We start from the raw sequence: 27901 nt of genomic DNA, 5'->3' as shown, positions 1-27901 counted from the left end.
TACTGCTGCTGGCGTCACTTTTGTCATTGTCTTTTGTTGGCAAATATTATCCGCGTTGCGTGTCAACATTGTTTGCATCAGCGTTGTCACGTCTGATGTTGCGCTCGACAACAATTTTTGTTGCATACCTTTGTGCGCCGCCCATCGGCAGGCCGAGCAGGCGCTGCGGGCATACGTGTCCGATTGCCTGCTTCTGTTGGCCACAAGCCGATTCACCTCTTTCACTCTCTTAGTTGCTTGCAGCTGTTGGTTCGCTTTTTGGTCAAGTTTGACTGGAATCAATTTCACTCATTGAACTCACACACACACACGCATAGTATGTGCAATTATGTTTGCGTATGTGTGTGTGTGTGTCGGTTATGCATACACGGCAACCGCTGGCGCCTTTTTGTTAAGCAATAGCAAAATATTTGCCAGCTCTAGCAGAAAATTGCAAAAAAAGAGAGGGAAAACAGGAGAAATGCAATTTCATATGTAAATTTGTTTCAAGAAACTGGTGCAAGAGTGTGCGTGTGTGTTGAGTGCTTGCTGCATGCCAGATAAAAGTGGCAAAGTGCAATGAAAATTTACAACCTGCTGTTGCACAAGCTGCTCTTGAGCTGATCATCATCAGTCATGGCTCAGTGTCAGGCTTCAGCGCCAGCGCCAGCATCAGCATCGGCGTTGTCATCGTAATCGATCAATATTCAATTACAATTACAATTACCATTACCCGCACAGTAAACGGCACGAAAAGTGAATGGCAACATGCCAGTGCCGATGCACCGATGCACCGATGCACCCAACGCCCCCACAGTTGACAGACTGTTCGCGACCTGGCTCAACCTGCCTGCGCCTGCCTGTCAGCTGCACAATTCAATTGCAATTTCCCTCACCGAATCGCTGAAAGCGGGGCAGCTACAATGGAGCGCAGGGGTACAGTGGATACATGTCACAAACTGAGTTTATTTATGCAGCTGACCCCGTTTACCAAGGGCTAACAACACGGCGTAATTCAATGCATTCACCAAATTTTTATTTTTATTCAATTGAATTTACGCGCTGCAACTTAATGTCGCCTTGCCATGTTTTGTTAACTGTTGCCTCCCATTGAGCTGCTGGAAATTTGCAGCTTTGCTGAACTTGAACTCGAGCAGGCGAGAGACATGCACGAAGACCCATTAAGAACGACGACAGACGAACTTTGCCATAATTGCAGCAGCAATTGCAGAACTTCGCACACGTTAAAGCCACAAAACTTAAGCCGGATATCAAGTTTCTCAGAGATGGAATGCTTTCAACTTCGAAACGGCTGTCGGCAAATGTGCACAGACATCAAAACATGCCCCAAGCCATTTCGGCTGTGCTGACATAAAGTTAAATTACATTTATAAAATTTGCAAATCTCCTTAAGAAATTTATAGAAAAATTAAATTCAAAATTATTATTAATTTTTAGGCATGAAAGAAATGGTGAATTGAGAGTAAAACCATTGTAAATGTTTATTGAGGTTTTAATGATTTTGTGAAAATATATGTAACAGGTGGAAGACGGCGTGGCAGACTTCATAAGGTTTATATAATTTGTCCTGATCAGAAGCTGAGGCAATTCAGCCATCCAGCCAAGTCGGTCTCATGAGGGCATGCACTACAAATGCTAAAGACTTACAGCTGTAAATATATATTCCTGTATGACATATGCAGTACAAGCTTATCTTGATTTTCTTTAACTTATTCCATTTTTATAGAAATTTGATTTTATATTTTAAGCGTAACACAAAATTCTTTGTGTTGTTGCCCGACTTAGACTGCCTCGGACTTTGAATACCTGCCCCACCTTCCGCCCAACTTGTGTAAAGTGAGCAGTAAGCTCAGAGTGTCTGTGCAAAGAAAACTTTTATAAACTCTCAGTCTGTAGAAAATGTTAGTTATGATCAACTAGTTGACTGTAGCAATAACACTTTCGTACGCTAACTCTTTTGACGTCTTCTGCTTCTAAGCTAACTAAAATAACTCGCTCGATATATTTAATTCATACAGCTTACAGCAGCTCTAATTGATAACTTTAGTGCGTTACGCTTCACGGCTCCCTTAGCTGCCTGTTAGCTATTCAGGCAGAACGCTCACCCACTCAGATTTGCTGCTTTAGCTGCATCTCTAAGTGAACCTGACTAGCTGTGCTAGTCCGTAGTCGGAATCCGGTTCGTTGCATTGGAAATAAAGGCAATCAATGGCCGTTTTCATAACTTGTTTTGCAGTGCCAGCACTTTAGTAGTTGCTGCTAATAACAATTTTTCTAAGCTCACGCATAAGTTCATTATGCTCGAGTTGCCACATGCAACTGCAGCAGCCACAGCCGCAGCATAGAGTAGCGGAGCGGGAAGCGGGACTTGAACTTGTGAAGTGCACAGCTCTCGCGTTTTCCGCATCCGCGTTGCTCAATGATCCGTGTAAGCACAGAAAACTGCACGGGAAACCAGAGATAAACAGATATAGAAATACGAAACGCTTGCCACCTCTTCACAGAACTCTCTTGCTCTCTCGTGCTCTGTGTGCAATGGCTGCGGCTGCGGCTGCGGCTATGGCTGTGGCAGTGGCAGTGGCAGAGACAGTTGAGCTGAGCTACAGAGCCAGAGGGCAGGCCAGGATGAAGCTGCAGTCCTGTATTGATTGTGATAAATGTCCTTTGGCACGCTTTGGTTGTTACACCAGCTACCGCAAAGCAAAAGCAGAAGAGAGAAACAGAGAGAGGGAGAGAGAGAGCAAGGAGTCGTAGCTGAAGAGAATCTGAGAAGTCGTGTGGCCGCAGCTCAAAGTTGTTTTCGCCTTGAAGCATAAATTCTCTTCAGTTTCTGTCAGCGAAATAATTTCTCGACACAACTCATTAAATATTAAGCACTTGTTTAGCAGTCAGCCGGAAATTTACACTGCTATTTAATTACATGTGCAATTTATTGACACACACTCACACTCATACACAGGCATACACACATACACCCATGTACAGTCACATAAAAACGTCCTCACACACACACACACACACGCTTCGACGCGCTGGCAAACCAAACAGCGTCCAATTTTAATTAATAAAATCCAATAAACCAGCCAAAATACAAACACACACACACTCGAGTGGTTAGCTGTGTGCGAATTATAAGCGCTAAATGTACATAAAAACAGGAAAAATATAGAATGATGTCAGCTCAGCTATGAGAGTTATAGACTATTGATGCCGCGTAATGGATCCAAGCTCTGTTTGCAGCTTAGAGTATGACAAATGCAATGCGTGTTGACATCGCTTTTTATGATTTTTCTTTGTCTTCTATGTACTCTGATATCTCGCAGTTTATATATATCTATAGACAGCATATAAATATACATTTGTGCATATATATTCGTCATCAATGCAAATGGAATATAATTAAAAATTCTCTCTCAACTTTCACTCATGAATTCTGTATTATTTATGATCTTTTTAATAACTTTATTTTATACAGGGTATACACACACTCACTCACACACGCAGACTCGCTCAAATGAGAATGTGCACCTGAAAGTTTTTGCATAATTAATGCAAAAATTGTGTTTGCTCAATGCTCATTTCCCAGCTGAACTTACTTGGCCCTGCCGCCAGTGCAGCTCAAGTCAATTTACCTGCTCAACATATTAATTAGTTTGGTGTTTTCCTTTTTTTTTGCTCTCATATGGGAAAAGTTTTTCGGTTAATGAGGGAATACTGGCAGCAGGACTTTTCAGCTGGCATTTGACAGTTGACGCTCGGACACGCTGGCAATTCAGATGGCATTTCGAACGGGAATTCGTATTCCCTTAGCCTGTCAACATGTCAAATAAAAATCAAATTTCAAATGAATAAATACCCAAAAGAAAATGCGAAACGCAATGAAAATAAATTATAGAAAACTTTTGTAATATCAACTACGATTCGAACAGATGATAAAAATGATGATAATGATAAAGATGATGATGTGAACGCTGGATGCTGACTTGATGGAGGCCACTCGAGCATTTCCGTCTGCAAGCAAATCGCTTGCACACAATTCCCGAAACTCCCAAAACGAAATGAAATGAATGACACAGAGCAGCACAAAGGGAAGAAAATGAGAGAAAAATGAAATAGAAAAAGAAAAAGAAAAAGAGGAAAAAAACCAATCCTATACTCTTAAGATTTTTCAGCAATTCTTTGAATTTGCTTTTCTTTTATTGTAGTTCGAGTCGGAACAATTCACTTGCGTTTATTTGGGGTCTCTGTTTGCCCACGGTGTTAGCTCATTTCACAGCTCTGAAGCAGACACTTTGGGCTAGTTGTTGCTGCTGCCAAGAAATATATTTACCATAAATCAACATCAAAATGTTTGATGATGCGATAAATGGCAAAAGAAAGCAAAAGGCGCAACAAAAGGAAAAGAGAAAACTGAAAGAAAACAAAAAGGAATTCATCAAATATATACTCCAAGATACATTTCAAATATATATACATATATATTTATTTATATGTATACGGCTAAATCCCGTTGAAGGCCGCCTTTAGTCAACACTGCGTCTTCTTGTTACTTGCGCACGTAACTTTTAATTACTAAAAGTGTCATAATTTACATAAATTTATTATCTTTGACGTTACGTATCCGTCGGGTGAGCCGGCGCAACACACAAAAACCTATGCTTTAAACTTTTAATTAAATTCCAACTTCGTTTTCATCCTCTTATTGCTGTTGTTGTCATAAGCCCGAGGCAAAAACTGTCTATGCGTTTCATTCAATCTCCACCCAGGCCGTCGCCGCCTGTTACAAATGAAGTTTACACGTCAGCAGTTAACGTGATTAGTGCCGAGCACCGACAACTTGTCTGTTTATCAGCCACATCTATTTATTATTAAGCTTCGCACTCAAATATTCAACAGAACTTTCCAAGAGCTAACTTAATACTGTGATGAATAAGTTTCGAATTATTTTCAATACTATTCACGCTAAAGACATGTAATTGACAATGTGCAAACGTCTGACTGGACAAAAACTTTCGAGTGTCACTTAAAGCGCGTGTTCCTTTTTGTCCTTTAATTAAATTGTTAACCCAGCCCACACAGCGAAAGCAGACAGACAAATGTGCGCCAGACGTGTGGGCATGTGCGCCGCACAGTTGATGTCTTAACACGCCCTCACACATCCACACACACAAGCACGCTCACACGTGCCGATACTCACACTCATACACCCGTGAGTCTCATCGTCTTTGACATTGGTTGACTATTAATTAGCTAAACGGCAAATTCATGACCTTTAGACAAATTGACACTCGCGATAATCAAAGGTGAATTACGTTTGGCTTGCAGTTACGAATTTGCTAAATTACGATCTCAGCTCTGTGTGCGTGTGTGTGTGTGTGTGTGCGTGATAGATGAGTGTGCATTGTGCTTAAGCTCTTCACAAATTTATTACATTTCAGCATGTTAGAAATTCCAATTTTTGCTCCTCAATCAATCGACACAAATAATTCATCAATTCTGTTATGCATAAAGCACTTGATTTTAATACGTTTACTATAAATTTATTAGATTTAAGCTTTTTAAATGCAATTTCGAATAGATTGTATTTAAAATGTAGTCGCACGTGTTTTCCCAGCGAAAACAACGAGCAACACAACAAAAGGTGTAAACTTTTCTAATAAAAAAGCTAAAAACATCCGGCAAAAAAGACATGGGAAAATACAGTGTGAATACCCTGTGGGAGTATAAAAGAGCATGTGGTATATGTTGATATAAAATTTCAGATGATTAGCTAATAGTATATATATATATATCTGAGAGACTGAACGCTTCACTTAAAATTTGGTGTTGGAGCATAAAATTGAATATTTAATTTCTATATCAATTTATGTCCCTAGCTCAAATTAATATGAGAAATTCTCCATTAGCATACAGTAGCTATAAATCTATAAATATATATAGATGTACAGTTATATACGTATATTCAACAGAGCATCTGCCAGACGAGCAGCTCTTGCAATTTGAGACCCTGAATCCTTCTTTTTCTTTTTATTTTATTTTTTTTTTTTTGAGGTTTTGCCACTGGCAAAATGTGGGCTACTTGTAACATTTCATGTTGTTTACCATGTGCGTTGTACGGGTTTTAATCATGGCGACGTGTGCATGTGTGTGTGTCTCTCTGTGTGCGTACATGTAAACAATAACAAATTTTGCATAAAACGTTTATGCTGACGGCATAGCAGGAGGCGGACGTAGTTTTTCTTACATGCATTTGTAAGTGCAGAACTTTTGAGGTTAAGACGCTTGAAAATAAAACTTTAAGTGTGCGAGCATACGCACACACTCACACACACACACACACATAGAGAGGCAGGTATAGGCAGACAGGATTAAAAGCTGCTGCTGCTGCTGCTGTTGGCAACGAGCTAACTTTTTCGTAGCATACATTTCAGCGCCACATATATTAAAGATTTTGCAACTGATGATGATTTGCTGTTGTTGCTGTTGAAAAACTTTTTAAATATGCAACTTTAAACGTATGCCGCAAATAACAAACAACAGCAGCAACAAATAAACAAACAAAGAACGCACAAATAATATGAAACAAAAACCCTTGGAGTATGGGCGCAATTGCAGCTAAGCAAGGCAAAAAGATATGCATACTTGTGCATGTATGTGCCTTAGTTGCTGATTGTGAGTGCATACATATAGGCATGCATGTGTGTGTGCGTGTGTCTGTCTGTGTGCTGTGATATGCTAATTGCCAACTCATTAAAACAGCTTCGTCTTCATGCACTGACAGCAAACGTTGCCCCAGCTCGCTCCTGCGACTCCAATTGCCTGTTGCTATCTCGCTTGCACTCTCCTTGTGTTTGTGTGTGCAATGCATTTACATGCAAATAATGCCAGTGCGTGTCTGTGTGCGAGCGCATTCTAATTTAATCAGACTGCTAAATAATGAGCCAGCACAACAACAATAACAACATCAACAGCAGCAACTGTGCACCAACAATAACTAAAGCAGCTCTTCAACAGAAACAGGAAGAGACAAATCTCCCACTGCCACTCCCACTCCCATTCCTTGACTGTCACTGCATTGTCTTATTTACTGGTCATACCCTGGAATAAATTAAAAATGGCTTGCTAGACTTGAATTTGAAATGTCTTTGATTGCAACTGTTTAACTATTTATGATATCAATTGAGTCTAGAATGATATCTGCATGTAATTTCAACTTAGACTCAATAAAGTGCTTTAAAAAGTTGCTCGCTTATTAATCAGAAGTTTACCAACTGCTTGACAACTGTGAGTAAATAGTTTTGTACCCTTAGTCCAACTAAGTCTGCCTGGCAGGGTATTCACAAAGTCGTGCGCAGTCACAGTTAATAGTTGCTTTCGTTTAACTGCCTTTTGCTGACTGAGTTTCGTTCTTAGCTTAATTAAATGCACTTTGTTGTGGCCAAATATTATTTTACAAGAGCACAACTTGTGCTGCCAAGCAAAAGTCTAAAAAAAGAAGAAGAAGAAGAAACTTGTTGCCAAATAACAACACTGACTAATTTGTACTCTCACTTGTTTCCTCACTAATCCCATCTCTCTCTCTCTTTTTGCTCTCATTTCAGGTAAGCTGATGTTGGCCGCTGCCTTGGGCATAAAACTTTCTTAACAACACGAGCGTAAATACCCAAAAGGCTTAGCAGTTACATTATTTATAACTAAGCCTTATCAAATCCCGTGCATACTTCGCTCGTAGTGCGAGAGGGAACCTGGTAGCATCCGCCCGCTCTTTCTAGCTGGCAAATCTTCTATAATCGTTTTATAAATTTATGCGAGCCTTGCCACAACAAAAAGTGCTGGGCACATGTTTTGTGGCTTCTAAAGTTGAGCAAACCTTATGGGCCTTAAAGTTGCCATCATGTGTGTGTGTGTGTGTGTGTGTGAGTGAGACTGTGAGGGTGTGTGTGTCAGCCACTTTGTAGTGTTTCATTATCACAAAAATGTAAAGGGTCAACAGGCTGACACAGTGCACAGTTATTTACGATTAAAAGTGAAAGCTCTTAACCTCGGCAAATGTGCGTAGACATATTTTTCTAGGCTATTTGAAGCCCCTCAGGCTGAATGTGCTGCCAAGTAGAGAGCCAAGGACACTTGCTACAAATAACACTTAAATAAACATTAAATCAAAGGAGAGGACATCCGTTCTATAAGCATTCAAGCTGATTCGCAGACTTCTAATAAAAGACAAGCTGCTTGCAAGATTATTTCTATACTCAAGTAGGTCTAATTAAGGATCTGAAGGGGTAAAGAACTTAACCAAGTTTGCTGGACAAAAGTATTTCTATAAAGTAGAAAAGCTTGAATTCGTACTTAGTTAATCCAACTAGACCATGATTTGTCTTAAAAAAGCACTCTCTACTCTTTTATTATTTTAAATGAATTCAAACTGTTTAAACATAGTTTGCTGTCATATACTGCTCACCTTTTAGCAAACAAAGCAGCTTTAATGAGCTTAATTGCATCGGGAATAGATAACAGAGCAGTCTCAAAGCTAAAAGCTCATCAATCTAATTACTCCATTACCACATAGTTCCATGCCCGCTCAGTTTAAGCAATTATGCTAGTTTTAAGAAGCTTAATGTTCTCACTTTCAGCTAGTGTCATTGACAGTTAACGAAACGTGCGCTGGCAACAATTTTCAAACGATGTTGAACGAATTCGGGCTTGGGTCCTTTGCCCGCACACACACACACACACCGACTCACACAGACAGGCACATACAGAGACACGTGCATTAATTGCTGATCTGTCTACGTGTCGGGAGTTTTTGGTTGTCATAAATACACATTACACGTCGCATGCAATGCATACGGCAATGCCTAATATATGGCGGGGGCTGTGGGGGCTATGGGCGTGGCAGTGCGAACATAATGAACTCAAACCGGGGAGCTCAAACGAGCGCTTAACTTAATTAAAAATGACATTCTAAGCGCGTGGCAGCAAACCATAGCCGGAAGGCGTGGCACAGCCCACACAAAACATTCGCCATGTGCGTGTGAGTGTGCGTACGGGAGAGGGTGTGTGGCGCTGTGTGTGTTTGGGTAAATGCTTCACATATTTTACCAGAAAAATATTTGCAATGCGTTGCAAATTGTAAAATTTGCTTCTTGTTTATGCGGCGCCAGTTGGCTCGAACGTTTGGCCAAAAGTTTCGTGTATTAGCCCGTATTTTAGGCGAGTTCATTGCGTTTATTTTGCGCATTGCGCACACGCCACGTTAGCCGTTTCGCTAGTTAAACACATCAATTTCCAGCAAATAATATTCATTTGAAACAAAAAGCGAGCCAAACACCGAATTAATTACTTGTTTCATTACATGACACGAGCAAAAAAAAAAGAAGAAGAAAAGTAGAAAGAAAAAAGTCAGAGCAAAGAGCACAATTTATGCATATCAATTTAATTAAATAACTTATTATAAATTTTAATTGGATATTTTTTGTTATTGTAAATATTTTACACGTTTTGCCAGCTATTAACTGCAACGGCGTGGGATATCCTCTAATTAAAATATTTATTACTCATTCTGTAAGGGTTTAAAGTTTGGAATTGCTGAATGAGAAACGTGTCTGAATATCTTTCTGATTTAAATTAATTTTTGTTGCTATAGCAGGTTATATAGAGAGTTTTTCCTTTACTAAAAAGAATAATATTTTACTTGAGTAATGAAAAATTAAATTTAGCTTAGGTCAGCTTAGAATTTCAAAAGCATTTCATTATAAATTAAGTTAGTTTTTCTTTAGAATTTTTTACGGTATAAAACATAAATTAATTATATATAATTTATGTGAAAATTATATATATAAAATGAAATTTTTATTTTTTCTTTGTCTTCTTCTACTGCTATGATCATTAAATATTTTCAAATACTTGAGTTTCCCTTTAATAGTATTTATTTTTTCTAAAATTTTGTATCAGAAAAATTTTGTTAGTTTTAATTTAATTTTCTTTATTTTATTTATTTAAATATTCTACGTTTAGTTGCTTCACTATTTTTATACTTTCTGGGCTGTTCATTAATTAATAAATATAAAGTTTATTTATTATTATTTTTATTTTTAAACTTATTGCAATTAGAGGATATTTTCAAGTCGATCACTGCCTCCATTTGTAGCACTCACATAATTAGAGTTTCACTTGTAGCATTCTATTATTTGGTTGCATTTCATTATTATATTCATTTCTGTTAATTCCAGTGTTTTTTATGCAACATTTACAAATAGTTGTGTCCTGTATAGGAAATATTTAAAAATTGCTCATCAAATGCGGCGACGACTAATTAAATGTTGAACTGCGAACTCGGTTTATGGCATTAATTTGTGTAATGCAACACTTGCTAAATTGAATTGTTTTGCCGGTTTGCATTTAAATTAACATAAATTAGAGAGCACGCAGTTATAATTTGTTGCTAAATGACAGTCGCAATTAGGGACTAGCTGAGATGCCAACACAAAATGTGAAAGCTACATTTAGTTAGCTGGAAAAACTGATTGTATAAGAATAGGGCAATATATTTCTCTCTTTCGTCTAGGTTTTTGGCTAAAAGGCATTGAAAAACTATTTGTGCGGCTGCTGCTTGAGTTTTAATTGCTTGGAGCAAGTGGAATAAGTAGAATTACGTATTCAAGTCATTTGCCTGGCTCTTTGGCCATTCATGAAACTGAAATCGAAATATGTCACACACAAATGCAACATTCAAACTTCAGGAACTGCCACCACTGCCGCTGCTGCTGCTGCTGCTGCTCACTTAGTTGTTAAGTCCAAGAGCCACCTGAGAATAACTCAAGCAGCTGGCTGCTGCCAAAAGTCGTCAGCAGCCGGATATGAGAATAAACGTTTAGTTAAGACTCTGTAGAAGCCAATTTAATCTTTGCTCTTAGCAGCAGCTACAACTCGGAGAGAGACAGAGCCAGATATGGAGAGGAAATGAATGAAGCTGTTCAATTTAATTGCATACTCTGTATAGGGTAGCTGCAAGTCATGCATGCTTGTCTTTAGAAAATAGAATTCGTGTAGAGAAAATGAAGTTTTGCCTACAAAGATCAATTGATATCAATTGCCTTAGTCTTCATTTCCAACAACAAACTTTTAATTAAAATGAAGTTAAACTTCATCAGCAGGGTATCAGCTAGTCGTGCACTCCCTTTTTTGTAGACTTTAATAATGTAAACTGATTACCCAAGTGAAACATTTATCATATAAACTGCTTTATGCAATGCCCATATCTGTTGTGAGGGTATATGCACAGAGAGCGAAAGAGCAAGAGGGAGTAAGACAGAGAGAGATGGAGCGAGTGAACCTGAAAAGGTTAGTTAACTATTTATGCGACTGTGCCTGTGTTTTGGCCAATTGGAAATTAGTTTTCAGCCAATTTTCGAATGTGACTGCCGAGCGACGCGTCCTTTGGGCCAATTTATGCAGAATTTATGAAAATGCGCGTTGATTGAATTCGGGCCCAAAACATTTTGGCCAAATTCAATTTCGGTACATTAATTTCTGCATTGTTCGATAACTGAATTAACAGACAGTCAGAGCTATATACTCGTTGCCTCTTAGATACGAATTTCATGGAGTTGGCCATTTTATCAGTCGTATGGCCCTTGATTTGCTTCCTGCCAGTTTGGCTGTCGGTCTGTCGGTCTGTCTGCCTTGTTGCCTTTTGCTTGTGGCCCACTCGCTTTTGGCCATTTTATTTTACCCACTTTGCACATTGCACAAGCAATTAAAATTGATTTATGCCGTCGAGACAGAACCAGAACAGTTAAATGCACTTCTCCGACCCGTCGGGTCATATATCTCCTGTAAGAGTATCACTAAGAGCTCAAAAAGCACATACCCAACTTTCTCTTTCTACTGTGCCGTTAATACCCATTGGCAAATGCAGACAGAGGGTAGTTTGAGCGTGTGCAAATGTTAGACAGAGCAGAAAATACCTTTGTGTCTATAAAGTATATAAATTCTTGATCGGCGTAGAGCTAAGATCTCGCTGTCAAGCTGCAAAGTGGCTTTAAGCTGCATCAGTTCAATCAGCTAGTCCTCATCTCTGTTACAGGGTATCTTAGCATACATGATACCTCGAAGTAGAGCTCTATTACTTGTGTTTCCTGTTTTTAAGCTCTTGCAGTTGCGAATAGCTATTTGCCATGAAATGTATACAAATCTCTTTCTCCCTCTGCCTCTCTCACCTGCTACCAATAATGTTCAGTTATTAAATTCTTGTGTAATCCATGTTTGCCTAACTATCTAGACTCTCAGTGCAGCAGTTCTTTATGCAGCTGAATCGCTCGGCTAATTCTTTAAGTTGCCCTAAAATAAATGCTAAAATAATACATTTTTTAAGAGTATTTTACTTTCGACTAATCCACCAGCTTCTTAGACCCTAATTTTAACTATTTTTTTCAAATCGCCTCGCACTCTCTCCCACCACACGTGAGAGTGGTGCATTTATCAAGAGCTCGACTGGTCTCTGTCTTTTGTTTGGAGGTTTCTGTCAGCGCGTTTCTCTTGCCGCTAATTAGATGAAAATAATTTATTTTTATTGCTTGGCCGTTAGGCAAATGTTGTTCCGACCACAAATTATGTGCGTGTGTGTGCGACGTGTGTGTGTCGTCTGTGTTGGTCCTTTTCGGGCGCTTGCTTTTTAAATACAATTAAATGAACTCGAAAGTTTCACAAAAAAGCTCATTAAAGCGATTTAAACTTGAGCTCTTGTTTGTTGCAAGAACTGCGCACCTGTCTGCGCGCCCGCCGCTCTGGCCCTGATAAAAAGCCGGTGACAAAGTTGAAAAATGTAAAAAATGAAAGCAGAGAGAGGGAAGCAAAGGCAAGAAAAAAAAAGAAAAACAACAGCAACATCAGCAGCAGCAGCTCGCGGAAAATCATTAAAAAGTATTAAGTAGATGAAAAATGTAATTTATGGCCCAAATTAAACGAAACTAATAGGAAAAGCCAAGCGGCAAAGCCAAAGTCCAGCAGTTGGGCCGCGAAGTCGACGTGTCCTTTTGACAGGCACCTTCCGCCGCCTTGTTTTATGAAGATGGACACTTGTAATTCATTCTGCGTTCTGCGACAGGCGCTGAATCAACGGAAATGAGATGGCAACGAGGCAACTTTTTCTTACCAATTGTTGCTCTGCTTCGCGTTGTTGTTGCTGCTGCTGCTGTTTTTGTCAATGATAATTTTTCTTCATTGTCAAATTCGTTACATTTATCTAAACTTTACGAGACTTGTGTTAAATGTGTTCATAAATTGCTTTTAATAGCAGCTTTTGTTGTTGATAGCCTTCTGTTAAATAACATTACCGTACCGTAGTCTAATCAAAGCGACCCCTATTGTATTGCGCTGCCAACTTCAAAGCTAACAGAAGGCAATCTGTATTATGCAGTTCACATTAAACTGTTAAGCGCCATCTATTTATTATGAGCTTCTGCAATGCGTGCATTACATCAGCTAAGAAGTCTTTTAATTAACAGTAATTGTCTTGTAAGACTGCTAGCTCAATACTGTTGATGAGTAGCTTCAATTGCTGTTAGATTTCCGATTTAGACTGAGTCTCCAAGCAAATGTAAGCACTTTAACAGCTTTTGCAAATTAGTTGTATGTGCTTGAGTTTCAATGTGCTGTTCCAGACCAAAAGCTACTTCTATTGGGAAATTATATAGGGTTCCAGCTTTAGCTCTTCAAATTAATGAAAGCTCCTTATTAATAAGCATCCTTGTATAACAGTTGGCTGCTTATCGATTGAACAAGCTGTGGAGATGATTGGTTGTGGTTTAAGCTAAACCTTATATATGCTGAATTTGTTTATGATAAAGAATTGCTAGTTAAGCTTTATCAAATATCTTAATATTAACAGAGTTAGCTTTTAAAATGCAACCCAAAATGCCTCCACTTCAGTTAATAAACACTAACTGCCATAAATATTAATGTGAAACTAACACGAAAGCTTAGAACGGCGTGGTTCTTGTCTTAGCTAAAAAGTAAGTTCATGTCTTCAAAGGCAAGCTGAAACACAAGCTTCTTATAGTACAACTTCTTAAATTCTGTTTGTAACTGTTGCAAAATATTATCAACATATATAATTTAATTTCAAATGTATATGCTCACATACCTATTATACTTTTATTTAGACTTTGAATTACCTTTTAACAGCAGTTAAACTTTTTGGTTGATATCTTAGCTGACTCAACTTTTATTTCAGTTTATGGCAAGTTCTGACAGCTGTTTGGTTTGTGTACTAGCTTTATACTCTCCATTCAAGCTTTGCAGGCTGCGCAGGATGCGCAGTGAGCGGCCATTTTGCAGCCTCCCAACAACAATAACAATAGCAACAGCAACAACAACAGCCATAGAACCGACCCAATTTCAAACGCCCGCCCAATCTTCACTGAACCAAAAGCATTTTTGGCACCCCAGCGTGTGTCTCTGCGCCTCTGCATAGCTGTATAAGTGTGCGTGTGTGTGCGTTTTTATCACAACACATTTGACGCTCTCTTGCAGCTTGACTTGGCTCGTGGCTCTTAGCTCTTGGCTAGCAGGCGGCTAAAAGATAGCGTCTGCCGTCAGTTTGAAACCTTCTTGTGAAGTGTTCGGTTGCTTCTGAGCGCAGCGCTAGGGCGCATCTCCCATTCAAAGTAACATTTATAGACGTCAGTTGGAGTGTTTGTGTGTATGTGAGTGTCTCGTTATTGTTGTGATAAAAAGCCTCGCCGACCCGCAGACATTAAATTCGCGTAAAGGCGCAAAAACAAACGTAAAGCGCTGCCAGCTTTTAGGCGCGCGCACTCACAGTACGCTTGGCACACGTAAGTTCTTTTATATATCTTTATATTTGGTAAATTTCGCAGTTGTCAGCAAAATTGGTCACCTGGCAACGCTGTAGGTCAGTGTTACACTGTGCAACGTGTGCATGTGTGTGTGTGTGTGTGCGGGTCTTACAGTTGTGGCATACTTTTCGAGCGTTTGTCGCTTTCGCCCTCTTGCATTGTGCGCTGTCTGTCAGGCATGTCTTGTCTCTGCACTTCGTTTAACTTGCCAACTGTCAATTCAGATTTTATTGTAGCCGTCCTCCTGGTGCCACTGCGCTACCTGCCTCAATCTCTTTCTCTCTCGCTCACTCTAGTGTGTGTGTGAATAATTTCCATCTTTTGGCTTTATGTTAGCTCTTGACAGTCAAACACTCAGGGCCACACACTCTGACATACCTTTTTAGCCTTATTTGCATATGCGTTAACTCAGCCTCCCTTCTATGCGAATCTTCTCTGGCAGCTATGCCAAAATTTGTGGACTAATTGCATTGTTTGGCTATTATTCTAAATATTTGTCGCTCATTAGCAGCCATTGCATAAATTTGATAATGTTGTTTTCGCGAATTATTGTTGCTGCTGTTGTTGTTGTTGCACGTTTATCTGTCCCTCGGGCTGTGCAATAATTTTGCTGTTCAATTAGTTTTATGCACAAATTCGAGCGGAAAATGGCCATCAGCTCTCGAGTTTCGTATATTTTTCTTTTTACTTTTTCTCCTGTTTTTATAGCTACTATAAACATAAAAGTTTTCCCAAGCGCACACACATGCCACACACACACACAGATTTTGCGCAAGGCCTACACACATCTGTGTGTGTGCGTAGCATAATAAGTTTTGATTTGCTTTTATTTGTTGAAGCCCAGAGGCCAAAACAGTTACCCCTAACAGACACAGACTAACACACACGCACACTCGTACACACGCACGCACAAGCTTGACACCTTAATGGCCAAGACGCACGCTTGGCTAAGCAGGCGTGTGTTGGCAGTAGTGTGTGGGCGTGGCAGTCAGACATACGCCCTAATGAAAATGTATAACGAGTTTGCAAAGTGTCGACATATTTATATATTATTTATGTATATGCTCTGGCATATGGCAGTTGCTTGACTGCGCTTCAGCCTAACAAGACAGCCCAGACAAGCAGCTGCCACACGGCCTGTGCCAATGCTGTTGCTGACCTGCCACATTGTGTGTGAGCCTTGAGGCTTGTGCCATGGGCTTTTGGCTTTTGGCTTTTTCTTTCTTTTTTTACTGTAAGTTGTGAGCTGTGAGCTGCTCACGCTGCGTATACGTATTGCAAATTGCATTTGCAATCGATTCCGTTTCATTGCCTACTTTGTGGCGTCGCTCACTGACAGCCTGGCTCGCTGCCTGTCTGCCTGTCTATCTGCCAGGGACAGCTTTAATAGCACTCTCAGCTTTCAATCCAATTGCACAACGGACAACTGATACGTAGCCCTCACGCATCCCGCCTCTCTCTCTCCTCCCTCTCCCTCTGCTGCTGCTATTGTTGCTCATTTCAAACAGATTAACGAATGCAACTGACAATCGAAAAATGCACAGCAGCTGCTAAAAAATTCTATTAGCTCGAGTTTATTTTATTTAAATAAAAACATTCGAGCTCTTTCATTTATTAAATTTGCTTTTTTCCTGTAATTTTTCATGCAATTTTTAATGGCATTTATCTAATCTGCATTTATTTGCGGTTGACAAAACCAATTCGTTGAGCATAAAGTGGAAATTGAACTGCCTGTAAATCGCAAATGCAGAACGAACGACCTATTAATTAATTAAAATTGTGGCTAAAATTAAATGCGCAAATTTAAAAATTACAATCAAGATAAAATTATAAAAAACGGATTTTTGCTGCGTTAAATTTCACAAATTAAGTTGACTGCGAACGGCAGAATCAGTAGGCTTGAAATAATCCAAAATAATAAAAATATGTTTAAGTTTTATATTCATTTATTAAAAATATATAAGTAATATATAGCTTACATAGCTTTCTATCTATAGAATTAATTTCTAGCTATAAATTTGTAGCAGCTATAGAATAGATTTAGTTACAGAGCAGCAACATGGGCTTAAGTTGACATGGCTTCAAATTGTCCAAAATAAATGAAAGAATATATTTATTTTTATATTTTTGAATTCACAATATGTTCAATAGATATTGCTTTTATATTGATGCAGAGGCACACACAAATTCCAATACAAATATTTATTTTTTTCCTATCTTGCTGTAATGCCGTAACGCTGCATGATCCGCTGTAAAGTTTATTATACTTATTTAATTTAAATTGCAGCTTAAGGTTATCTGGCAACGCCAACATAGCTTATGTGCTTATTAAGTTGGCTGCGCCTGACCTATTTCTGTATTGAAGCTGAAATCAGAGCCCGAAAAACGTGTTTCTTTCAGCTCTGTTGCCAGCTGATGCGTTATAACTTAAAGTATTAAATCCATTGAGTATTTGTGAGCTCTGAAAAAGTACTTGCAAAATAGTCAAAAATTTGCAATGCATTCAAATATTTGCAAATGCTCGTAAAGAGTGCAATTTTTTCATGTTTCATATTATTCTTGGCGAGTAAAAAATGTTTATATATTTATACATTTATTCACACACGCACACACAGCCACGCCCCGTGCACATACGAGGTAACTGTAAAACTGTCAATATTTATATTGATTTATCGCCTGGCTGGTTATTCCTTTTTCCTTCCCTTTTAAGTCCCTCACTAAAATGGCAAAAACGAAGCATTCGCTTTTTTATCTTGCTCGCATATTTATATTTGTCAAAAAGTGCCAAAGAACATTTTGCGTCGCTTTATTTTGTTGCCCCGCACAATTGCATTTCAATTTCAGGAGTCGCTCCAGCTGCCCTCATCTGGCGCACATTCGCGCTGACAAATTGTTGCCAGTGAAAAATTCATATAGAAGCCAAAATAAATGAAAAATATGCGAAATATGTTGGGCAACACTTCCAACGGCATCCCTTTTGGGCGCAAGATTATTTTGGGCCACACTGCATAAATGTTTCAAATTTGACAAAGTTTGCGCTCTTCTTCTTTCTTTCTTTTTTACGCTCAGCAATGCTGAAAATTAGAACAACAAAGTTGAAACAAGTTGTTTGGCCATTTATCTTCTGCTCTTTTGCTCTCTATTACACAGATTATTATTATTTGTAAGCCAGTGGGAGAGTGTGCCAGAAAAGTTAGAGAAGTGCCTTTAGTATGCGTAGAGTGAATGAAGTTTTTGAAAATGAATGATCTATCATAGAAAACTAATCAAACAAAAGGCGAGAGCTGAGTTGATTAAGGCCTGCCACTCACTAGTGGTGGTTTGAGTCTAAGCTAAAAGCTGATCTGCTTAAGTTTTCCTATAAAATCCTGAGAGACCATTCCATTTTTTGTTACTCATTTTCTATCTCATTTTTATTCAGCTGCGTCAATCTTGTCTCTTCTATTTTCGATTTGTTTGTTGCTTTGACACCTCCCACAGCTCGTTCGCTCCTCATTTAATTTAACAATTTGCTTCCTTCACTGTTTTTTAAATAACTTTTCTTGTCGTTTTTCACTCTCTTTTACATTGCTTCTCAAATTGCTTTTCGTTTAGGCTTCTTATTTTTCACCTCAGCTTTTAGTTGTACTAAAATGAATTTTAACTTATTTTCTTAAAGTTAATGTTTCCTACGTCATATGTCTTCTTCAGCTTTTTTTCTCCCTCATTCTCTACTCTTAACTCACATCATCGCTTCTCTCTGCTCCTAGAATATAAGTGGTTTTTCCCACATATTTAAGCAAGTATTTAATGACTCACCTGCAGGCATTGAGTCAAGGACTACACACAACTTTTGCGCTGATCATGTATACTCGTAATGAAGGACTAAACTCTAAAGTCGCTTGCATAAATGAAACACAATAATAAATAAATGAGTAAATGCACACGGCTGTTCGTTATGGGGCCAAAGACATGGTAAATGCATTTTGCCATTCGTTCAACTTCCACCCACACGAGGACAAACTTCAGAAGAGCCGCCAAGCAGCAAGGCTTCGTAATAATGCAGAAGATGCCTGTCTCTTTTCTGTGCCGGTCCTGTCTGGCCTCTTCCGAGCCAAATGCAAAACTTGGCAAAACGCAGCCCGACTGAAGGCGCAAACCCAACCAACCACAAAGCTGCAGCCGCACTGAAGATGAAGTGTTTATCTGAGGTTTTTTATTATTTCTACTCTTTTGCGCGGTTATTCACACCTATGAGCAAAAACGTGAATGAATGACAATGTCAGGTGGGGCAGTGTGGACGTGTGTGAGGCTGGTCCTGCGGTTATGCCACGGGCTGTGGCTGCTAAACTAACTTTTGACTTTTGGCTAATCTGCAATGCAGCGCGTTGAATGTTTAAACTTGCCCACAGGGGATTATAAAAAATTGGTTTATGGCGTATAAAGTCATTCATTTCATGCCTTTTTTTTATACATTTTTTAAGCTCGTAAACTTTGCTCAAGTCGTGACCCTAATGAGGGCCGCACAGGTCTCCAACAGCAGCGTCAGCTGTGCTGGCGCATTAATTATGCAGCCAGCAGCTGTTAATGGGCATTTTAATACCCTAGAAAACTAGGGCTGCCAGAGGATATATAGATATGTGTTTTATGAGGTTGCAGCAAATGAATCAAAAATCAAATAATTCCAATTTCATATATGAATTCGTCTCTAATATGTAAAGACATATTTTTGTTAATAATATAAGTTATATTAGCAAAAAAATTATATAAAAGAAATTTAGTAGAAGCTACAATTTATCATAATATTTATAAAACTTTCATCAGCTTGAGTTGATATATCTGCACCACTTAAGTTCTGATCCACAGCGTATCTGCTAGTCAATCACTCTCAAGGGCCATCACAGTTTATAGTCTTTTTTGTTCATGTTTCCTGGTAAATTTTATATTGATTTTTACAGTTGCATCATTAAAAATGCATTTGTTAAGCAATTGTTGTCGCTGCAGCAGCAATTGTTGTCGCATTCCCATTGTTCTTAATAAATGCAAATTGTGTGTGGTCAGGCAATTGGGTAAGCCACAAAGAACCACGAAAAAATGTTCACAAATGCTCATGAAACATAAATTAAATATACTTGAACAACTTTCAATATGTGTTTTCTGGCTCTCGCTTTAATTAATGAATTGCAAATATTTGAATATATAAAAAATATGTAGTATATCTAGTATATATACGTATATATATATATATTCATGCTGCGAGAGCTGGAGAAAACAAAGAAAAACTTGAAATTTGGTGGAAATTAAAAAAGTTTTCGTCATGTTTGATGTGAATGTTTTGGTCTTGTTCTCGTTCTCGTTTTCATTCTCTTATTTTAATTTTTTTTATTTACAGAAATCTGTAAAAGCTTCGGCTTCAGCACCCGCATCCTCCTCATCCGATATAGCCAGGCAGGCGGAAGAGATTTATATCGATGACGATGGCAATGAAGGCTCTGGCGGACGCGGCGGGGTAAGTTTCAATTTTTCAAATGCAAATCTTTATGCAGAACTCAAAGAAATTAATTAAATTGAGAAAGTCTTGACCGGGGTCAACACAGTTTTGTGCTGCTGCAGCTTTGGCAGTAGTAGCGGCCGCACTTCATTTCCGCTTCCTCTATTATTATTATTAAATGTATTTTCATTTTGTTTATATTGCATTTGCATATTTCATGAAGTTGAGCGCATATTAAAATGCCATTTGTACACAGGCTATGAAAAACTTATTGTTATTCTAGTATGCGGTCATTTTGAGTATTTTAAACACACACACAGAGAGAACTGCCTGTTTGGCTACTTTTTTATAGCACATTTCTGGGCGTGGCTCCAAAAGCTTTTTTATGATTTACACTTAACAGCAGCCGAAAAACTGATGTGCGCATAAACAAAGAAAAATATGTAAATTTCTGAGCCATGTTTTGTCTGAAAATGTATATTTAAATAATAATATAAAATGTATTAAATATTAGCATAGAAATGTAAGCCAAACCAGATTATGTTTAACCTTGTTGCCTCTTTGACAAGCAGCAAATTATAAGTTGCCAGAAAGCGTGGGCAGCTGCTATGAATGATTGACATTTTGAGTGCTCCATATCAGCCCAGCCATTAGGAGCAGGCCCCTGGCGAGTATGCCGATGACCTTCGAGTGACGGCAGGAATTTAGAGAAAGCTTAACTCTGCTTTTTGTTTTTGGTCTGTGTGTAAGCTGTGGATAAGATAAAGTTTTGGCAAGCCTGCAATTAGCTGAGTTATGAAACGAAAACAAATTATAAATCATTTGAGCAAGAATTAGATCTGGTGAAATCTGAAGTAAATTTAAGTTTTGCTAACGAAGTTGCTTGTAGTTCGAGAGAGAGTAGAAACAGGTTTGCGATATGCATCTGAAGGCCAAGACAGCAACTTAGAGAGATACAAATTATTAGTTCATCTAAAATATGTTTCAGTTAAAGCTGACAAAAAAAAAATTGATCTGATTTAAGTGCACGAAAAATGGTAGCCCATTCAAATGGCAAAATCCTTGCTGCTGCGTAGGCTAACATTTATTGCCTTTACGCACACATCATAAACTTTTCGTGATGTGCTGTGAAAAAGTTGATGAGCAAAGCAAAGGTGAAAATTTGCCACGTTTTGGGCTGAAGAAAAGCCAGCTTATGTGATCAAAAGCTAACTTTAGAAAACTCATTTGCTTATGCGCCTCAAATGTTAATGCAGTAAACACAGCAGATTTGGCTGTTGTTGTTGCTGTTGCTGTTGTTGTTATACAGCCTGCCATTGGTGTTGTGCGTGTGTGTGGGGCGTGTGGCGTGTGGCGTGTGGCGTGTGTTTGACATATGAGCGACATTTTGTTTGAAAGTTTTTTGACAGCCGTTGCTCATGCACGCACACAGAGCCAACATCAATTGTTGACGCACACTTTTTGATTTGTTTTTAGCCCACACACACACACACACGCACACACTCACATTTATACACTTCAAAAAGGAAGAAAAACTAATTAAAATACGTTGCGCTGTCATTTTGCTGGCTGCATCCCTCATTTCCCTTTGCGCAGAAAAAAAGCGGAAAAAATAAAGTTTAATTAAATTCTTTTTCGGTTTCCGATTTCCTTTCTATTGCGCCGCTCAGATTTAATTAAACATTTTGCCAATGTCGCTGACGTCACTTTTTGCTCTCGCTCATTTGCCATTTTGTTTTTTTCATGTTTTTTGCGCTTCAATTCACTAAGAACTCAAAGCAAAACACAAATAAAAGTTGAAAATGAAAAAAACCATATAAAAATAGGGAAAATGAAATTAAAGCGAGGCGCGTAATTCAATTCCTTCGGCGATGCGGAGCACGTTGGCGGCTGCTGTTACTAAATCAACACGAAATGTCCTTTGCCCACAGTCCGAAACGTCGCCTTCGCATGAATTTGCATAAGCAAAAGCCCCGAAAAAACGAGTTGAATGTGTGGCATATTTGGCTATTTGTTTCGGCGCTGAGATTGGGCCAAAAAAAGGGCATAAAACTGGCAAAACTGTTGCCAAAAACTCGTGTAGCTCCTGTTGTTGTTGCCGTTGGTGTTGAGCCTGGCCAAAGCTGGAGCTGTAGCCAAAGCGTGTGTCAGTCCAACTAGCTGTCTGTCACACTCACTCTCAACCGTCTTTCTCTCTCTATCTCTCTCTCTCTCTCTCTCTCTCTCTCTCTCTCTCTCTCTCTCTCTCTCTCTCTCTCTGTCACTCCTGCCTCCCGCTGTTCATTTTCGCACTGTGGCATTTTCTAATTTCCCCTTGCTGCCTCAGGCTCTGAAGCTTTCTTTCTGCGCCATTTCCGCTGCGGCGCTGCATGTCCTGGCTGAGTTGGCATGTCCTGCCTCGTATGAGTTGGCATTTTTATGCAACTGACAAACGCCAACGTCGTCTCTCATGTGTATATGAGCCGCCTGCCCCGCCCTTCCGCCTACTGGAGTCAGGCAAATGCTATTTATTATACGCTCCGTTGCCCCGTGCAAGCAACTAGCTGTCCGCTTTAAAGTAAGTGCAACGCACCACCCCAGAGTGCAACTCTCTAAGGCTTTTCTATTTTTCAAACTTCTCTCTGAAATTATGCTGGAAAATATTCGAAACGTCTCAAATGCCAAGCTACGTTCCTTTCTATTCCGCAGGCTGAAGGACGCCCGAGGGCAATGTGATTAATCTTATATGATCCAGCTGTTAGTAAACAAGTCAAAGTTAGAGCCCAACTATTTATCAGCTGTCTCAGAGATAACAGCGGTTGTGCCACCAAAGCGATAGGCAAAGTATGACTGTTTTTAACTGAATTATTGATTAAAACTTTCAAACTTAATGTCAATTAATCCCCCTCTTTCATTGTAACTTTTTTCCTCTCTTTCTAAATCTCACAATCTCTCTATTGCCCTCATTCCTTATCTCACTCTCACATGCTCTATCTCTCTGTCTCCTTCTCCCCCTCTATTGCTTTCCTTATCGTAATCTCTCCCTCTCTTTCTTTACCTTTCTTTTTCAATTTTTCGTTTTCAATCTCTCTTTTTCTTTCTTTCTATTTGTCTCTCTCTCTCTCAGTCTTTCTCTCTTCCTTTCTATGCTTTTCTCGCACTCTATCGTTCTCTTTCTTTCTTTCTCTCTATATCCTTTCCCTCTAGCTTCCCTTCTCTCGTTGTTTCCCCCTCGCTCTTTCTCTCTATCATTCTCTCTCTCTCTCTCTCTCAAGCTCTGCATTTCTGTCATTTGAGCTACTCTTCCCTCGCTCCCTCTCTCTTTCTCTCTCTCTCTCTCTCTCTCTCTCTCTCTCTCTCTCTCTCTCTCTCTCTCTCTCTCTCTCTCTCTCTCTCTCTCTCTCTCTCTCTCTCTCTCTCTCTCTCTCTCTCTCTCTCTTTCTCTCTCTATCTCTCTCTATCTCTCTCTATCTCTCTCTATCTCTCTCTATCTCTCTCTCTCTCTCTCTCTTTTTCATTCTATCTTTTCCAAATGTTCCTTTCTAATGCGATTTTCTTACATTTCCAACTGCTTGGCTGCCTACACGCTTACAAATTATAAGCTTCTTTTGTAAACGAAGTAATAAGGACAAATTGCTCGCAAGCAAACATAAAGTAAAGGCAGAGAATGTGGTAATGCGAAAAAGTGAAATAGAAATGAAAGAAATAGAAATTAGAAGACAGAGAGCACGAGTGGCAATTGGAAAGAGACAGCCAGATATTTCTGTATCTGTTAAATACATTTCCACAAGTATTACTTTAACTACATTAAAATCCTTTTACGACTCTCTGAGAATCTCCTGGGCCATGAGTTTCTGTATAGCCAAGTGTCCTTGGCCGCTCAGCCAGTGTCATTGCTGTGTTTCAACTCTGTTATTAATGGATGACAATGAAAGGCTTTCGGCTAGTCCTTTGCTGTTGCCGTCTGTTTATAAATTATGATAAATTTTCGCCCGCCTAATGTGTCGCATTTCACGTAGTTGTTTTAGATTAATCAGTGGTGGAAGCCAAGTTAATCAACGCGCATGGCGAATGATTTATGATTGCCTGCGGCGGCTGGCACTTGCTGCTGTTGCTGCAGCCGCATTTAACACATGTTACCCGTCGGGCTGGGGCACAGTCGACGGCCCTTTTTTGAGGCGTGTCAACAAGATAATGAGATTTTGTTGCAGCTCGGCAAATATGCAAATATCTGCATAGCTCAAAGCCAACCTGGCACACAATGCGGCAAGCATTGGTCCAGCTGCAGCAAATGTTGTGCTCCTGCAGCTGTTCTGATTGCCGTTCTTGCCGTTGCTGTTGTCGTAATAAGCCGCATTCCATTGCATTTATAACCATAGCAGCAGCGGCAGCATGGCTAGCACGTTGCACACAGTCACTTTTGCTGCTGCATGGGGCATATGCATCTCTTTGTTGATTAATAACGAGTACATGGCGCACGTGCTTTAGCAAAAGGCAGCTACAGTTTGCATAACGCACTATTATACTTACCCAGGGCACACATACGTGCACACGCACACACACACACACACACACTTATACACATTCTGCTCGGTTAGTTGGTATTTGTGTCACACATGCCACACATTCGGTAAATGCGCATTGACAATAAATTAACATCGATTGACATGTCCCACAGAGAGGCGAAGCATTAGCTGCGAATAGAGCTAAAAGCAAGGCATACACTGAGAGAAATAATGAGTAGAAATGTAGATAAAGATCAAATCGAATTTAAATTTCAGAAATTTAACAGATTAAAGTGGATAAGAGAAAAACTTGAGCAAGAAAAAGTTATAGAATTATGAATTGAAAAGGAAATTTAAATTGAATATAAGGATCATATATAAAATATATCTGAAGATTATTCAGAAATGAGAAACATTTGAAACCACAAATAATCTTGTATTGTATATATGAAAATCCCTATCTATATTATTTTATATGAAATTCATTAACAGAATAAATATTAATCAAGACAGACACTCAAAGATGGGATAATACGCTCAATATATGTTGAGTATCTTGAAAATTCTATTTTTATACACTTGAAAAACTTTCACATTGCTCGTTTCAATTCAATTTAATTTATTTGTTCAATAAAATTTGTTCAATAAAATATTTCAATAATATTTCAATTTATACTTCCTTTTCTTCTCGTTTCTACCCGCTTTGGCCTACGTCCCAATCTATTGCAGTCACATATGCCTCATTTCTCTCAGTGTGCAAACTGTATACAGCTGACCAGAAGTATGCAGCATACTCTAACCATTACCTATACACACACACACTCGCGCACATCTAGTGTGTGTGTGTGTGCGGCAATGTGTTTATGTAAACAGCGGGCATCTGTTTTGTATGGCCGGTGTGAATAGTCGCCTCTCGGTGTTGAATCCTGTAAATGCTATGAATCCTGTATCCTGTTGTGCTGCTGTTGTTGTTGTTGTTGTTGTTGTTGCGACAGGCAGCTCCTGCTTTTAAGTACGTGCATATAATTTTCAGAGTTGTCGTTCGCTCTTCTACTCGTGCTGTCAATATCACTTGCTTACATGGGAATTTATTGTTGACAGCGCACATAATACATAATGCATGGCACACACACACTCACACACACACACTCACCCAGTCTCGAGCTGGCGTTTTAGAAGCTCTACATTCGATAGACATTGAAATTTATTGTGATTGTAATGTTAACCAACGCAGGCTCAACAAAATGGAAATGAGTTTGTGCCACGCCTTCCCTCAAGCATATGTTAGCCAGCTTAGTGTCTGTATGTGTGCGTGTGGCTGTGAGTGTGTTGACTTTTTATAAATACCCTATACAGTTAAAAATGGTAAGCAATACAAAAAGTGGCGATATAGTTGAGAGCATTTAACATTAGTTTTTGTAGAAAAGATTTGCTACCAAATAGAGAAATCTGCTTGCTGCCTTTTTTACAGGATATCTGCTATCTTTTTACAGGATGTCTGCTAGTCGCTTAGTCATTGAGAGTATTCTTTATTTGTGATGTAATGCCCCAGCGAGATATTTGTTGATCTAGACTACGTATAAAGCTGTCTGTCTGCCTGCATTCATTACTCACTGTCCTTTCTCTGCTAAGACCTCTGCCTCTCCCTCTCTCTCTCTCTCTCTCTCTCTGTCATCCGCTTTGCTTAGCTGCATTATATCACAAGCCTAATTCCCACACACACAACACACACACCCACACACCCACATGTGTTCAGAGACTAATCCAAATTAGGCTGCACACAGCCAGTGATAACATTAACAAACCGAATTCTATTTCTTTTTTTTTTTTTGCTTCTTGCTCGCTGGGTCTGTGTCCTAGCAGCTGGCTGTGTTGTTGATGCTTGGTCATGTCGTGTGCTGTGGCATATTGCGCATACGCCCTGTTATGCCACAGCCGCAAAACACTGAGAGAATGAGATGTTTGCGACAAGCATGCAGATTGAATTAAAGATACAACAACAAGGCCACGAATTGCTACACCAGCAGCAACAACAACAACAACAATAACAACAACAGTTGCCATATCATTTTTGAAGTCAAACGAAAAGTCATTGTCAAAGTTGTTGGAGTTGCGCCTTGTTGTCGGCGTCGCCATTTTGTTCGTGTTGTTGTTTCTGTTTTTTATGCGCATTGTTTTGTGCCCGTTACTACAGCTCGGTTTCCTTCAGGGGCCTTTGCTGCTGCATAATTTATGGCAATAAATTCGCTTAACTTTACGACAATTTGTTGCTGCGAAGTGTGCCATAAAATGGCAGAGACACAGCCAGACTCTGGCGCAGACAGTCAGCCATAAGCAGCTTTAATTTGATTTTGGTAGCACGACGGCCACATCCATCTCGTACCCACGTCACACACTGAATAATTGATTTTGGAAGCGCTTTGATGTGGCTGCTTAATGTTAGCGATTAGCGTGAAATTTGATTTGCAGCTCTGGCTATTGACGGCTTAATTAAAAACAAACGTGGCACTGTTTATGTCCCTTGTTGCATAAGCGCATTGATGCGGCCGACACTTCAATTAGTGCAACATTTTCCAGCTCTCTCTGCAAAGCTCTTGAAGCCCAAAACTCAAATTGCGTCTGCACTCGAAAGGCCGACAACGTTTTGAATTGCTAATGCCAGGACGACAGGCAGTCGGGCAGCCATGCAGTCAGCCAGCAAAGCAGGTAACTCTCCAAGAGAGCTAGACAGCAAGGGTGGAAGGGAGGGAGGCAGGGAGAGCGATGACTGACGCTATTGACGAGCTGACAGCAACTCTGACTTTGACTTCGACTTCAATTGGGCTTAATGCAAGTGCCGTTCAGTTGGCTGCTCGAATCCAAAGCTCAACTTCGGTCGTGGCACAGACCCAGCCACTTCCATCGCTGCAACAATTTAAAACTTCAAATTCCGACAGTATTGTTACAGCATTTTAATCCCAATTTTGCTGCTGCTGCTGATTCCACTTGCCAAACAAGTTTTTCTTAGATTCAATCAATATATATATATATTTATATACAGAGTTTTCATTCGAAGAGCAGCTTGATTATATTTTATTTTGAATGCTTGT

General features: G+C 39.4%; 1 protein-coding gene across 7 annotated transcripts in view; it reads left to right on the top strand.

Annotated features, from left to right (window-relative positions):
- LOC111593560 (syndecan) overlaps positions 1–27901 on the top strand; it is a 128655-nt gene that overhangs the window by 82877 nt on the left and 17877 nt on the right. For all 7 annotated transcript variants that reach the window (XM_030225504.1, XM_030225502.1, XM_030225501.1 and 4 more), the window contains exon 2: positions 20230–20346. In XM_030225504.1, coding sequence (XP_030081364.1) covers positions 20230–20346 — 117 coding nt within the window. The remainder of the gene's footprint in view (positions 1–20229; positions 20347–27901) is intronic.

This window comes from Drosophila hydei, unplaced genomic scaffold (assembly GCF_003285905.1).
Source record: "Drosophila hydei strain 15085-1641.00,03,60 unplaced genomic scaffold, DhydRS2 tig00008134-arrow-pilon, whole genome shotgun sequence".
Classification (NCBI taxonomy): Eukaryota; Metazoa; Arthropoda; class Insecta; order Diptera; family Drosophilidae; genus Drosophila; species Drosophila hydei.
This window is presented reverse-complemented; position numbering and strand designations above follow the sequence as displayed.